Source organism: Mustelus asterias, unplaced genomic scaffold (genome assembly GCF_964213995.1).
Source record: "Mustelus asterias unplaced genomic scaffold, sMusAst1.hap1.1 HAP1_SCAFFOLD_3412, whole genome shotgun sequence".
Lineage (NCBI taxonomy): Eukaryota > Metazoa > Chordata > Chondrichthyes > Carcharhiniformes > Triakidae > Mustelus > Mustelus asterias.
Genome location: NW_027593357.1, coordinates 14,905 through 29,440, shown reverse-complemented (window position 1 = coordinate 29,440; position 14,536 = coordinate 14,905). Strand labels below are relative to the sequence as shown.

Here is a 14,536-nt window from a genome sequence, read left to right as displayed (position 1 = left end):
CGAGAGAGAGAGACAGCGCCCGAGAGAGAGAGACAGCGCCCGAGAGAGAGAGACAGCGCCCGAGAGAGAGAGACAGCGCCCGAGAGAGAGAGACAGCGCCCGAGAGAGAGAGACAGCGCCCGAGAGAGAGAGACAGCGCCCGAGAGAGACAGCGCCCGAGAGAGAGAGACAGCGCCCGAGAGAGAGAGACAGCGCCCGAGAGAGAGAGACAGCGCCCGAGAGAGAGACAGCGCCCGAGAGAGAGAGACAGCGCCCGAGAGAGAGAGACAGCGCCCGAGAGTGAGAGAGAGCGCCCGAGAGAGAGGGAGAGCGCCCGAGAGAGAGGGAGAGAGCGCCCGAGAGAGAGGGAGAGAGCGCCCGAGAGAGAGGGAGAGAGCGCCCGAGAGAGAGAGAGAGCGCCCGAGAGAGAGAGAGAGCGCCCGAGAGAGAGAGAGCCCGAGAGAGAGAGAGAGAGACAGCGCCCGAGAGAGAGGGAGAGAGCGCCCGAGAGAGAGGGAGAGAGCGCCCGGAAGAGAGAGAGAGCGCCCGAGAGAGAGAGAGAGCGCCCGAGAGAGAGAGAGAGCGCCAGAGAGAGAGAGAGAGCGCCCGAGAGAGAGAGAGAGAGAGAGCGCCCGAGAGAGAGAGACAGCGCCCGAGAGAGAGAGAGCACCCGAGAGAGAGAGAGAGCGCGCCCGAGAGAGAGAGCGCCCGAGAGAGAGAGAGAGAGCGCCCGAGAGAGAGAGAGAGAGCGCCCGAGAGAGAGAGAGAGCGCCCGAGAGAGAGAGAGAGAGAGCGCCCGAGAGAGAGAGAGAGAGAGAAAGAGAGCGCCCGAGAGAGAGAGAGAGCGCCCGAGAGAGCGGCAAGCAGACGGAGAGAGCGAGAGTTGAAGGTTGATAAATGCCGGGGTAGTTACCTGCATCCCTCCGCTTGTTCCAAGGACCCCAAGTACTCGATGACAGCGACACACAGCCCCTGGCTGACTGCGGGCAGCCTCCGGCCCAGAACATGAAGAGCGATCTTAAACACCGGGCTGGCGATGGGATTGGTCAGAAACACTGCAAGGGAGCAACCAGAGGGAGAAGTACTTGTTAACTTTCCAGGCAGCAATCCAGGAGCGGGCCGGGGAGGGTGCACAGAGAGACCAGGGCATGTTGAAGCTTTGCACCCGGCACTCATCATGGCATACACTAGATGGTGGGGGCATTGTTGTGGTCGTCGTGGAGACCGCACCAGGCTCTGCACTCCAGTTTCAACGCCTGGGCATCCTCAGGTGAGTGTACCTTTAAGAAAGATTCTTTATTTAAACATCGGGCAGCTTCAGTGATGTCACTTGGGGGGTGGAGCAAAGCTGTGGCAGTCAGGTGATAGGGGTGGTTTTTCCCTTTGGGCTTTCCGTTTTGTTTGGGGAAGCAGTTTAGCAGCAAGCTCAGACGCAGTCGCTCTCTCCCGGTTTGGTTCTGATTACCAGTTAGCTGAAGGAGAGGCTGATCCTGCCTTAAAGAAGCTGTGTTTCGGGAAACAGATTTAACTGCAACCTCTTCTGAGTTCCTTCACAAGAGATTTTCAGCATTCAGCCCAGGAGGCGGGATTCCTGTAACAAGTGAGTATTAACCTATGAACATAGGTACAGCACAGAACAGGCCCTTCGGCCACGATGATGTGCCCGAGCTTTATCTGAAACTAAGATCAAGCTATCCCACTCCCTATCATCCTGGTGTGCTCCATGTGCCTATCCAATAACCGCTTAAATGTTCCTAAAGTGTCTGACTCCACTATCACTGCAGGCAGTCCATTCCACACCCCAACCACTCTCTGCGTAAAGAACCTACCTCTGATATCCTTCCTGTATCTCCCACCACGAACCAAATAGTTATGCCCCCTCGTAATAGCTCCATCCACCCGAGGAAATAAGTCTTTGAACGTTCACTCTATCTATCCCCTTCATCATTTTATAAACCTCTATTAAGTCTCCCCTCAGCCTCCTCCGCTCCAGAGAGAACAGCCCTAGCTCCCTCAACCTTTCCTATGCTGTATTGTGTTTATTTGGAGGATTTTGTGTATTGGATGTTAGCATTGGTTGGAACACATGAGAGATATTTCCTGAAGAGTTATATATGTGGAATTCATTGCCACAGAGGGCTGTGGAGGCCGAGACGTTGAGCGTCTTCAAGACAGAAATTGACAAATTCTTGATTTCTCGAGGAATTAAGGGCTATGGGGAGAGAGAGCGGGTAAATGGAGTTGAAATCAACCATGATTGAATGGTGGAGTGGACTCGATGGGCCGAATGGCCTTACTTCCGCTCCTATGTCTTATGGTCTTATATCATCGGGGTTGTGTTTGTTGTTGTAATTGTTAAAAGTTCTTGCTAATTGTCTTACTCTACATGTCAACAATATTCATAATTAAACATTGTTTTTGATAAAAGCTCCTCGTGAGTCAGTTGAGGTCATACCTGGAGTGAAACCTCTCATGCTCATCCCGGCCAAATTCAACGTCAAACGTTACAGGTTCGGCAAACTTCAGAGAACCTTGAAGCATCCAACCTTGACTTGTAACAACATGCACCTTTTACCTACAGAGGACAAGGTTCCTCTGTGCCAACACACGGAGCTCTGAACCAACACATGGAGCTCTGTGCCAACACACGGAGCTCTGAGCCAACACACGGAGCTCTGTGCCAACACACGGAGCTCTGAGCCAACACACGGAGCTCTGAGCCAACACACGGAGCTCTGAGCCAACACACGGAGCTCTGAGCCAACACACGGAGCTCTGAGCCAACACACGGAGCTCTGAACCAACACACGGAGCTCTGAACCAACACACGGAGCTCTGAACCAACACACGGAGCTCTGAGCCAACACACGGAGCTCTGAGCCAACACACGGAGCTCTGAGCCAACACACGGAGCTCTGTGCCAACACACGGAGCTCTGAGCCAACACACGGAGCTCTGAGCCAACACACGGAGCTCTGAGCCAACACACGGAGCTCTGAGCCAACACACGGAGCTCTGTGCCAACACACGGAGCTCTGAACCAACACACGGAGCTCTGAACCAACACACGGAGCTCTGAGCACGTACGGGCGAGACACGAGGCCAGCCCGACCAATCGCCTTATACCCACCACTTATCCAACGCTCAGCACACTCGGGGTGGTGCAGAGAGTGCGGCCCACTTACGCAGTTGTTCCTCTGTCTGCGAGGCAGGAGCGGGGAAAAAACAGACGGCAGGTGAGGACGTCTGGCTGATAATTTTTTGCCATTCATTCCTGGGACACGGGCGTCGCTGGCTGGGCCCAGCATTTATTGCCCATCCCTAGTTGCCCCTTGGAGGGCAGTTGAGAGTCAACCACATTGCTGTGTGGCTCTGGAGTCACATGTAGGCCAGACCGGGTAAGGACGGCAGATTTCCTTCCCTAAAGGACATTAGTGAACCAGATGGGTTTTTCTCGACAATGGTTTCACCGTCATCAGTAGATTCTTAATTCCAGATATTTTTTTTTATTGGGTTCAAATTCCACCATCTGCCGTGGCGGGATTCGAACCCGGGTCCCCAGAACATTAGTTGAGTTTCTGGCTTAACAGACTTTAACTAAAAGTTGGCAAATGATGTTACAGTGTCTGAAACTTTGGTTAGGCCACATTTGGAATACTGTGTCCAATTCTGGTCGCCACACCCCCAGAAGGACATGGAGGCTTTGGAGGGAGTGCAGAAAAGGTTGACCAGGATGTTGCCTGGTATTAGCTATGGGGAGAGATTGAATAAACTGATATTGTTCTCCCTGGAAAGACAATGAGGGGCAATCTGATAGAAGTTTATCAAATTGAGAGGTATAGATGAGGTGAACAGTTGGAAGCTTTTTCTCCAGGGTGGAAATGACAATTACAAGGGGGCACAAGTTCAAGATGAGGGGGGAAAGGTTGAGTGGAGATGTGCGGGGGGAGTTTCTTACACAGAGGGTGGTGGGGGCCTGGAATGCACTGCCTAGTGAGGTGGTTAAGGCAGATACGTTAGTGACATTTAAGACTTATCTGGATAGACTCATGAACAGATGGGGAATAGAGGGATATAAGCAGTTGGTCGAGGTAGGACAACATGATCGGCGCAGGCTTGGAGGGCCGAAGGGCCTGTTCCTGTGCACTAGTGATTCTTTCCACTTAGTAAGGAAGTTAAAACTAGAGGACACAGCCTCAAAATATAGGGGGGTCGGTTTAAGACAGAGTTGAGGAGGAACTTCTTCTCCCAGAGGGTGGTGAATCTCTGGAATTCTCTGCCCACTGAGGTGGTGGAGGCTACCTCGCTGAATATGTTTAAAGCGCGGATGGATGGATTCCTGATCGGTAAGGGAATTAAGGGTTATGGGGATCAGGCGGGTAAGTGGTACTGATCCACGTCAGATCAGCCATGATCCTATTGAATGGCGGGGCAGGCTCGAGGGGCGAGATGGCCTACTCCTGCTCCTATTTCTTATGTTCTTATGACTGTTGGTAGGAGTGTAAAAGTTGGGGAAGTCTTGCTCCAACTGTATGGGACCTTGTTGGGGCCACACCCGGGAGTACTGGGTACAGTTTTGGTCTCCTTATTTAAGGAGGGATGCATATGAGCTGAGTATCTGGATTAATAGTCCAGCGATAGTACCACTAGGCCCATCGCCTCCACTGAAGGGATGGAGGGAGGGAGGAAGAGTAAGCCTCTGTCCATTCAGCAGCCCTGTGCGACGCCCTGGATATCAGAAGATTAAAAGACGTTGGGGACAACGCAGGAATCTGGAGCTGTGGCTCAAGGCCAGCCTCGGTCTCATTTGACAATGTAGCAAGCTCCAAGTTGCCCACTCCAGCCTCTGTGACCCTTCAGCCAGCATCTACTAGGCACGCGAGGAGGGCGGGGGGGGGGGGGTGTGTTCGTGCAAGCTCTGCGCTTAAGTCTCTGTCTTCCCTTGGACGCCCCGTAATCCGCCAAGAGTCAAACCTTTCACGTTTGCCTCCAGTTGCCCCACCAAGTCGCGGAGTTCCTCCAAGAATCCATCTGGAACGTCAAATTCCGTCACTTTCGCAGGCTGCACATCACGCTTTGCCCCTGAAAGAAAGCAAAGCCCATCAGGATCGGACACATGAGGGATCCGGATGGGTTCATACACAGGACAAAAGATACCCGGGGAGTGAGTTACAGACTGGAATCTAATCGAGGGGTTCGGGTGGTTTATATATAGAATAACAGATACCCGGGAGTGAGTTACAGTCTGGAATCTAATCGAGGGGTTCGGGTGGTTTATATATAGAATAACAGATACCCGGGAGTGAGTTACAGTCTGGAATCTAATCGAGGGGTTTGAGTGGTTTATATATAGAATAACAGATACCCGGGAGTGAGTTACAGACTGGAATCTAATCGAGGGGTTCGGGTGGTTTATATATAGAATAACAGATACCCGGGAGTGAGTTACAGACCGGAATCCAATCGAGGGGTTTGGGTGGTTTATATATAGAATAACAGATACCCGGGAGTGAGTTACAGACTGGAATCGAATCGAGGGGTTCGGGGTGGTTTATATATAGAATAACAGATACCCGGGAGTGAGTTACAGACTGGAATCTAATCGAGGGGTTCGGGTGGTTTATATATAGAATAACAGATACCCGGGAGTGAGTTACAGACTGGAATCTAATCGAGGGGTTTGGGTGGTTTATATATAGAATAACAGATACCGGGAGTGAGTTACAGACTGGAATCTAATCGAGGGGTTCGGGGTGGTTTATATGTAGAATAACAGATACCGGGAGTGAGTTACAGACTGCAATCTAATCGAGGGGTTCGGGTGGTTTATATATAGAATAACAGATACCCGGGAGTGAGTTACAGACTGGAATCATATCGAGGGGCTTGGGTGGTTTATATATAGAATAACAGATACCCGGGAGTGAGTTACAGACTGGAATCTAATCGAGGGGTTCAGGGTGGTTTATATATAGAATAACAGATACCCGGGAGTGAGCTACAGACTGGAATCTAATCGAGGGGTTCGGGTGGTTTATATATAGAATAACAGATACCCGGGAGTGAGTTACAGACTGGAATCTAATCGAGGGGCTTGGGTGGTTTATATATAGAATAACAGATACCCAGGAGTGAGTTACAGACTGGAATCTAATCGAGGGGTTCGGGTGGTTTATATATAGAATAACAGATACCTGGGAGTGAGTTACAGACTGGAATCTAATCGAGGGGCTCAGGTGGTTTATATATAGAATAACAGATACCCGGGAGTGAGTTACAGACTGGAATCTAATCGAGGGGTTCGGGTGGTTTATAAAAAGAATAACAGATACCCGGGAGTGAGTTACAGACTGGAATCTAATCGAGGGGTTCGGGTGGTTTATATATAGAATAACAGATACCCGGGAGTGAGTTACAGACTGGAATCTAATCGAGGGGCTTGGGTGGTTTATATATAGAATAAGAGATACCTGGGAGTGAGTTACAGACTGGAATCTAATCTAGGGGTTCGGGTGGTTTATATATAGAATAACAGATACCCGGGAGTGAGTTACAGACTGGAATCTAATCGAGGGGTTCGGGTGGTTTATATATAGAATAACAGATACCTGGGAGTGAGTTACAGACTGGAATCTAATCGAGGGGTACAGGTGGTTTATAAATAGAATAAATGGGCGGCACGGTAGCACAGTGGTTAGCACTGCTGCTTCACAGCTCCAGGGTCCCGGGTTCGATTCCCGGCTCGGGTCACTGTCTGTGTGGAGTTTGCACATTCTCCTCGTGTCTGCGTGGGTTTCCTCCGGGTGCTCCGGTTTCCTCCCACAGTCCAAAGATGTGCGGGTTAGGTTGATTGGCCAGGTTAAAAATTGCCCCTTAGAGTCCTGGGATGCGTAGGTTAGAGGGATTAGCGGGTAAAAAAAAAGGGATTAGCGGGTAGGGCCTGGGTGGGATTGTGGTCGGTGCAGACTCGATGGGCCGAATGGCCTCCTTCTGCACTGTAGGGTTTCTATTTCTATGATATAACAGATACCCGGGAGTGATTTACAGACTGGAATCTAATCGAGGGGTTCGGGTGGTTTATATATAGAATAACAGATACCCGGGAGTGAGTTACAGACTGGAATCTAATCGAGGGGTTCGGGTGGTTTATATATAGAATAACAGATACCCGGGAGTGAGTTACAGACTGGAATCTAATTGAGGGGTTCGAGTGGTTTATATATAGAATAACAGATACCCGGGAGTGAGTTACACACTGGAATCTAATCGAGAGGTTTGGGTGGTTTATATATAGAATAACAGATACCCGGGAGTGAGTTACTGACTGGAATCTAATCGAGGGGTTCGGGTTGGTTTATATATAGAATAACAGATACCCGGGAGTGAGTTACAGACTGGAATCTAATCGAGGGGTTCGGGGTGGTTTATATATAGAATAACAGATACCCGGGAGTGAGTTACAGACTGGAATCTAATCGAGGGGTTTGGGTGGTTTATATATAGAATAACAGATACCCGGGAGTGAGTTACAGACTGGAATCTAATCGAGGGGTTTGGGTGGTTTATATATCGAATAACAGATACCCGGGAATGAGTCACAGACTGGAATCTAATAGAGGGGTTCGGGTGGTTTATATATAGAATAACAGATACCCGGGAGTGAGTTACAGACTGGAATCTAATCGAGGGGTTCGGGGTGGTTTATATATAGAATAACAGATACCCGGGAGTGAGTTACACACTGGAATCTAATCGAGGGGTTTGGGTGGTTTATATATAGAATAACAGATACCCGGGAGTGAGTTACTGACTGGAATCTAATCGAGGGGTTCGGGTTGGTTTATATATAGAATAACAGATACCCGGGAGTGAGTTACAGACTGGAATCTAATCGAGGGGTTCGGGGTGGTTTATATATAGAATAACAGATACCCGGGAGTGAGTTACAGACTGGAATCTAATCGAGGGGTTTGGGTGGTTTATATATAGAATAACAGATACCCGGGAGTGAGTTACAGACTGGAATCTAATCGAGGGGTTTGGGTGGTTTATATATAGAATAACAGATACCCGGGAGTGAGTTACAGACTGGAATCTAATCGAGGGGTTCGGGGTGGTTTATATATAGAATAACAGAAACCCGGGAGTGAGTTACAGACTGGAATCTAATCGAGGGGTTTGGGTGGTTTATATATAGAATAACAGATACCCGGGAGTGAGTTACAGACTGGAATCTAATCGAGGGGTTTGGGTGGTTTATATATAGAATAACAGATACCCGGGAGTGAGTTACTGACTGGAATCTAATCGAGGGGTTCGGGTTGGTTTATATATAGAATAACAGATACCCGGGAGTGAGTTACAGACTGGAATCTAATCGAGGGGTTCGGGGTGGTTTATATATAGAATAACAGATACCCGGGAGTGAGTTACAGACTGGAATCTAATCGAGGGGTTTGGGTGGTTTATATATAGAATAACAGATACCCGGGAGTGAGTTACAGACTGGAATCTAATCGAGGGGTTTGGGTGGTTTATATATAGAATAACAGATACCCGGGAGTGAGTTACAGACTGGAATCTAATCGAGGGGTTTGGGTGGTTTATATATCGAATAACAGATACCCGGGAATGAGTCACAGACTGGAATCTAATCGAGGGATTCGGGTGGTTTATATATAGAATAACAGATACCCGGGAGTGAGTTACAGACTGGAATCTAATCGAGGGGTTCAGGTGGTTTATATATAGAATAACAGATACCCAGGAGTGAGTTACAGACTGGAATCTAATCGAGGGGTTCGGGTCGTTTATATATAGAATAACAGATACCCGGGAGTGAGTTACAGACTGGAATCTAATCGAGGGGTTCGGGTGGTTTATATATAGAATAACAGATACCCGGGAGTGAGTTACAGACTGGAATCTAATCGAGGGGTTTGGGTGGTTTATATATAGAATAACAGATACCCGGGAGTGAGTTACAGACTGGAATCTAATCGAGGGGTTTGGGTGGTTTATATATAGAATAACAGATACCCGGGAGTGAGTTACAGACTGGAATCTAATCGAGGGGTTTGGGTGGTTTATATATAGAATAACAGATACCCAGGAGTGAGTTACAGACTGGAATCTCTGTGCGGTGATAAGTTGGGGTGGAGATTAATATTAAACACTAACAGATACTTGGGATTGAGTTTCATATTTCATCCACACTATATTTCCTCAAGTATTGACTCATCATTAATCAATTTTCAAGTCGTTGTGCAGCTGTGTAGAACTTTGGTTAGGCCCCGTTTGAAACATTGCGTGCAGTTCTGGGCTCCACACTGCCAGAAGGACGTGAGACTTTGGAAAGGGTACACGAAAGGTGAAGTCCTGTTAGGAGAGCATTAGCTATGAGGAGAGAGATTGGATAAACTTGGTTTGTTTGCACTTAAACGTCGGAGGCGCAGTGGGCGGCCTGCTCGGAGTTTACAAAATTACGAGTAGCATGGATAGAATGGACAGTTGGAGTCTTTTTGCCAGGGTCACGGCGCAGTGGTTAGCACTGCTGCCTCACAGCGCCAGGGACCCGGGTTAAATTCCCGGCTTAGGTCACTGTTTGTGCAGAGTTTGCACATTCTCCCTGTGTCTCCGTGTGGGTTTCCCTCCGGGTGCTCCGGTTTCCTCCCACAGTCCAAAGATGTGCAGGTTAGATGCATTGGCCATGCTAAATTGTCCCTTAGTGTCCAGAGATGTGCAGGTTAGATGCATTGGCCGTGCTAAATTGTCCCTTAGTGTCCAAAGATGTGCAGGTTAGATGCATTGGCCATGTTAAATTGTCCCTTAGTGTCCAAAGATGTGCAGGTTAGGTGGATTGGCCATGCTAAATTGTCCCTTAGTGTCCAAAGATGTGCAGGTTAGATGCATTGGCCATGTTAAATTGTCCCTTAGTGTCCAAAGATGTGCAGGTTAGATGCATTGGCCATGTTAAATTGTCCCTTAGTGTCCAAAGATGTGCAGGTTAGGTGGATTGGCCATGCTAAATTGTCCCTTAGTGTCCAAAGATGTGCAGGTTAGGTGGATTGGCCATGTTAAATTCTCCCTCAGTGTTACCCGAACAGGCGCCGGAGTGTGGGGACTAGGGGATTTTCACAGTAACTTCATTGCAGTGTTAATGTAAGCCGACTTGTGACTAATAATTAAATAAACTTTAAACTTAAATTACTGGGGGACATAAGTAAAAGGGGGAAAGATGAAAGGAGATGTGAGGGACAAGTTTTTTTTTTAACACAGAGGGTAGTGAGTGCATGGAATGCGCTGTCAGGGGAGGTGGTAGAAGCAGATACAATAGCAACGTTTAAGAGGCATCTTGACAGGTACACAAATAGGCAGGGAATAGAGGGATACGGACCGTGTAGAGGCAAAAGGTCTTGAGTTTAGAAAGACATCATGTGCTGGCGCAGGCTTGGTGGGCCGAAAGGCCTGTTCCTGTGCTGCACTGTTCTTTGTTATAACTGTCTATTTAGTGACATTGCCATGGTATTAGCTGAATCGACAAGGCGTGAGGAAGTTCTAAAGGAACAAAGGGATCTTGGCAGGTTTGTCCACAAATCTCTGAAGCGGAAGGGCGTGTTAGTAGGGTGGTGAAAAAGGCATATGGGACACTTGCCATTACGAATCGGGGCACAGATTACAAAAGCAGGGAAGTTGTGTTGGAGCTGGATAGAACATTGGTGAGGCCACGGATAGAGTACTGTGTGCAGTTCTGGTCGCCACATTATGGGAAGGATGTGATCGCACTGGATGGATTGGCCGTGCTAAATTGCCCCTTAGGTCTCCAAAGATATGCAGGTTAGGTGGATTGGCCATGCTAAATTGTCCCTTAGTGTCCAAAGATGTGCAGGTTAGGTGGATTGGCCATGCTAAATTGCCCCTTAGTGTCCAAAGATGTGCAGGTTAGGTGGATTGGGCATGCTAATTTGTCCCTTAGTGTCCAAAGATGTGCAGGTTAGGTGGATTGGCCATGGTAAATTGTCCCTTAGTGTCCAAAGATGTGCAGGTTAGGTGGATTGGCCATGCTAAATTGTCCCTTAGTGTCCAAAGATGTGCAGGTTAGGTGGATTGGCCATGCTAAATTGTCCCTTAGTGTCCAAAATTGTGCAGGTTAGGTGGATTGGCCATGGTAAATTGCCCCTTAGTGTCCAAAGATGTGCAGGTTAGGTGGATTGGCCATGCTAAATTGTCCCTTAGTGTCCAAAATTGTGCAGGTTAGGTGGATTGGCCATGGTAAATTGCTCCTTAGGTGTCCAAAGATATGCAGGTTAGGTGGATTGGCCATGGGAAATGTGTGGGGTTACAGGGAGAGCGCCTGGGTAAGATGTGGAGAGTCACTGCAAACTCGATGGGCCAAATGGCATCTTCTGCACCGTAGGGATTCTATGTTGTTGATAATGGTTCTACAGTTGCCATTCGCACCTCTTCCGCACCCATTTATTTGTTCTCGCCTTTCCCTATCTTAGGAAGATAAGAAGATAGGAAGATAAGAGCTTTCGCTCGATCTCAGAGGTCGCGGCACTCACCAGGAGGAGCCTTCTTGTGAGAGATTTTCTTTGCGTTCTCTGCAGCCAGGACCACTCCCCCGAGGACCTGCAGCAGCGTCCGCACCACAAAGGTGCCGTGGGCATCGCTGACACGCTCCAGAAAGTTCTCCCGGACACCAGCGCTCAGTTGGCGGATAAGGGCCTCCAGGCTCCTGCCCTCGCCGCCCGTCTCCTCCTCCTCCTCCTCCACGACCTGCAGCTGGCCCCCGAGCCTGGTGACCTGGAGCAATGCCGTCTGCACCACATGGGCACCGCAGCGGTGACAGCTGAGCTGGGCCGAGTGGGGCTGGAGGGCGACCAGGAAGCGACGCAGGTCCGGGGCGCCGCAGGCCGCTAGGAAACGCTCCAGGACCTTGCTGACTGAGGCGTTGGTGCACAGCTCGAGCTCCCGGCCTCGCACTTCCCCCAGCACGTTGGTGATGAAGAGACCTGGGGAAGGGTGAAGCAAGGCAAGAGTGAGGGTCAGAGGTTAGCCGTGGACAAGGGTTCACCGAGGGTCAAAACAACTGTAGCTGCCCCTCACCCACCCACCGCAGTCACTGAACTCTCCTACAACCCCCTCCCAGTGGCACTGAGGACAGCTGTCATAGAATCATAGAAATGAAATCATAGAATCATAGAAATCCTACAGTGCAGAAGGAGGCCATTCGGCCCATCGAGTCTGCACCGACCACAATCCCACCCAGGCCCTACCCCCACATATTTTACCCGCTAATCCCTCTAACCTACACATCTCAGGGACAATTTTTAACCTGGCCAATCAACCTAACCCGCACATCTTTGGACTGTGGGAGGAAACCGGAGCACCCGGAGGAAACCCACGCAGACACGAGGAGAATGTGCAAACTCCACACAGACAGTGACCCAAGCCGGGAATCGAACCCGGGACCCTGGAGCTGTGAAGCAGCAGCGCTAACCACTGTGCTACCGTGCCGCCCCTGTCACCTCTCCCCCTTGTCCAAATGGCACGGAGGACAACTGTAGCCCCTCCCCCTTCCAGTACGAACTCCCCTACACCCTCCCACCCCCACCCAGTGGCACCTCGACCAACTATTCCCACCCCCCAACCATTCCAGCATGTACTATCCTGCAGCCTATCCCCCATCTTGTGGCACTGCGGCCAACTGTAGCCCCCTCCCCCCAATGGCACTGAGGCCAACTGCAACCCCCTCCCCAAAATGGCAGACGCCAACTGCAACCCCCTCCCCAAAATGGCACTGCCAATTGTAACCCCTCCCAATGGCACTGAGGCCAATTGTAGCCCCTTCCCCCCCAATGGCAGAGGCCAACTATAACCCCCTCCCCCCAATGGCACCGAGGCCAACTGTAGCCCCTCCCCCTCCCAATGGCACTGAAGCCAACTGTAGCCCCTCCCCCTCCCAATGGCACTGAGACCAACTGTAGCCCCTCCCCCTCCCAATGGCACTGAGACCAACTGTAGCCCCTCCCCCTCCCAATGGCGCAGAGGCCAACTGTAGCCCCTCCCCCTCCCAATGGCACCGAGGCCAACTGTAGCCCCTCCCCCTCCCAATGGCGCTGAGGCCAACTGTAGCCCCTCCCCCTCCCAATGGCACTGAGACCAACTGTAGCCCCTCCCCCTCCCAATGGCACTGAGACCAACTGTAGCCCCTCCCCCTCCCAATGGCACTGAGGCCAACTGTAGCCCCTCCCAATGGCACTGAGGCCAACTGTAGCCCCTCCCAATGGCACTGAGGCCAACTGTAGCCCCTCCCCCTCCCAATGGCACTGAGGCCAACTGGAGGCCAACTGTAGCCCCTCCCCCTCCCCCTCCCCCTCCCCCTCCCAATGGCACTGAGGCCAACTGTAGCCCCTCCCCTTGCCCCCATCCTGACCTTTCTCCTCCTCCTGCTCGAAGCCTTGGTCCAGGACGTCTCCAACCCGCCGGAAATAGCTCACGGTGGCTGCATCCAGCTGCTCCCCCCCAGGCCTGGGCCTCCTCCTCTTCAGGTCCATGTGGGGCTCCAAACACAAACACCTCTCTCCCTGTCTGTAACTCCCTCTTATTTCTATCTTCTCCCGCGTCCGGAAGCTGGAGAATGTTCCAGCACCACGTTCTGAATGGGGGGGGGGGAAGGAAAAGGGAAAGGACAGACTGGAGGCGGTCCGACCCTCAAAGGCTTCCTCCGCCTGGCGGAAGCCGGAAGCGGCCATCTTGGTGAAGGAGGAAGGCAAGGGGAGCCAAGCGAGGTAAAGCGCATGCTCCGACGCCATCTTGGTGAAAGGCGATGAAGGTCTTCGGCGATGCTGGATGTTGTCGGACGTCAGGTCGTGGTGGCGTGAGCAACTGCGCATGAACCGCCTGCTGCCTCCGCCATCTTGGTCTGGGAACTGAGGCGGTGAGGGTATGTCCGGATGCCGTCTTGGTAAAGGAGCCAAGGTCTTGGGGCGAAAGTTAATGTGCATGACTTAGGGTGGGGGCCATTGCGCATGCTCCGATTTCTGCCCCGCCACCGAGGTCGAGGAGCCGTGAAGGGTGGGAGGGGAGTGAGCATGCCCAGACGCCATCTTGGTCAGGGAGAGGCGGTTGGCGAGCGTGGGCGAAGGCGCATGCTCAGTCTTGGTCAAGAAGCGGGGCAGAACCCAAGTGTCCAGGCACCGCGTTGGCGGCAAGACAAAGGGCAGTGCACCCTGGGATACTGGAGGACCGATCCGGGCACGGGATTGTGGGTGACTGGGAGGACCAAGTAGGACTGGTCCCTTCTCACTTCCCCATTCAGTGCCTGATGATGGCCAAGCCCAAGCTGGTGGTGTTTGATTTGGGTAAGATGTCTTTCTTTCCCTCTCACATTCTTCCCCCCCCCCTCTTACATCTTCAATGTCAATTATATTGAGTCACAGAGCCAATTGGCTAATTGAGTGACTAGAGTACATATAAAGAGAGACCGCCGTGTTTAGTGTATGGGGAGGCTGCCCATACGCTACTGCTCCCCCACCCTGGGACCGACGTTTAG

At 51.0% G+C, this 14,536-nt stretch overlaps 1 protein-coding gene across 1 annotated transcript; it reads right to left on the bottom strand.

Annotated features, from left to right (window-relative positions):
• Positions 1-892: 892 nt before the first annotated feature.
• On the bottom strand, positions 893-13,988 carry LOC144490542 (nucleolar protein 9-like; the record flags this gene model as incomplete). Its single annotated transcript, XM_078208268.1, has 4 exons — positions 13,418-13,988; positions 11,544-11,993; positions 4,954-5,061; positions 893-1,034 (listed from the first exon to the last, which is right to left on the bottom strand). Coding segments are annotated over exons 1-4 (1,271 nt in total), but the record flags the coding sequence as incomplete, so codon positions are not given.
• Between the last annotated feature and the right edge of the window lie 548 nt (positions 13,989-14,536).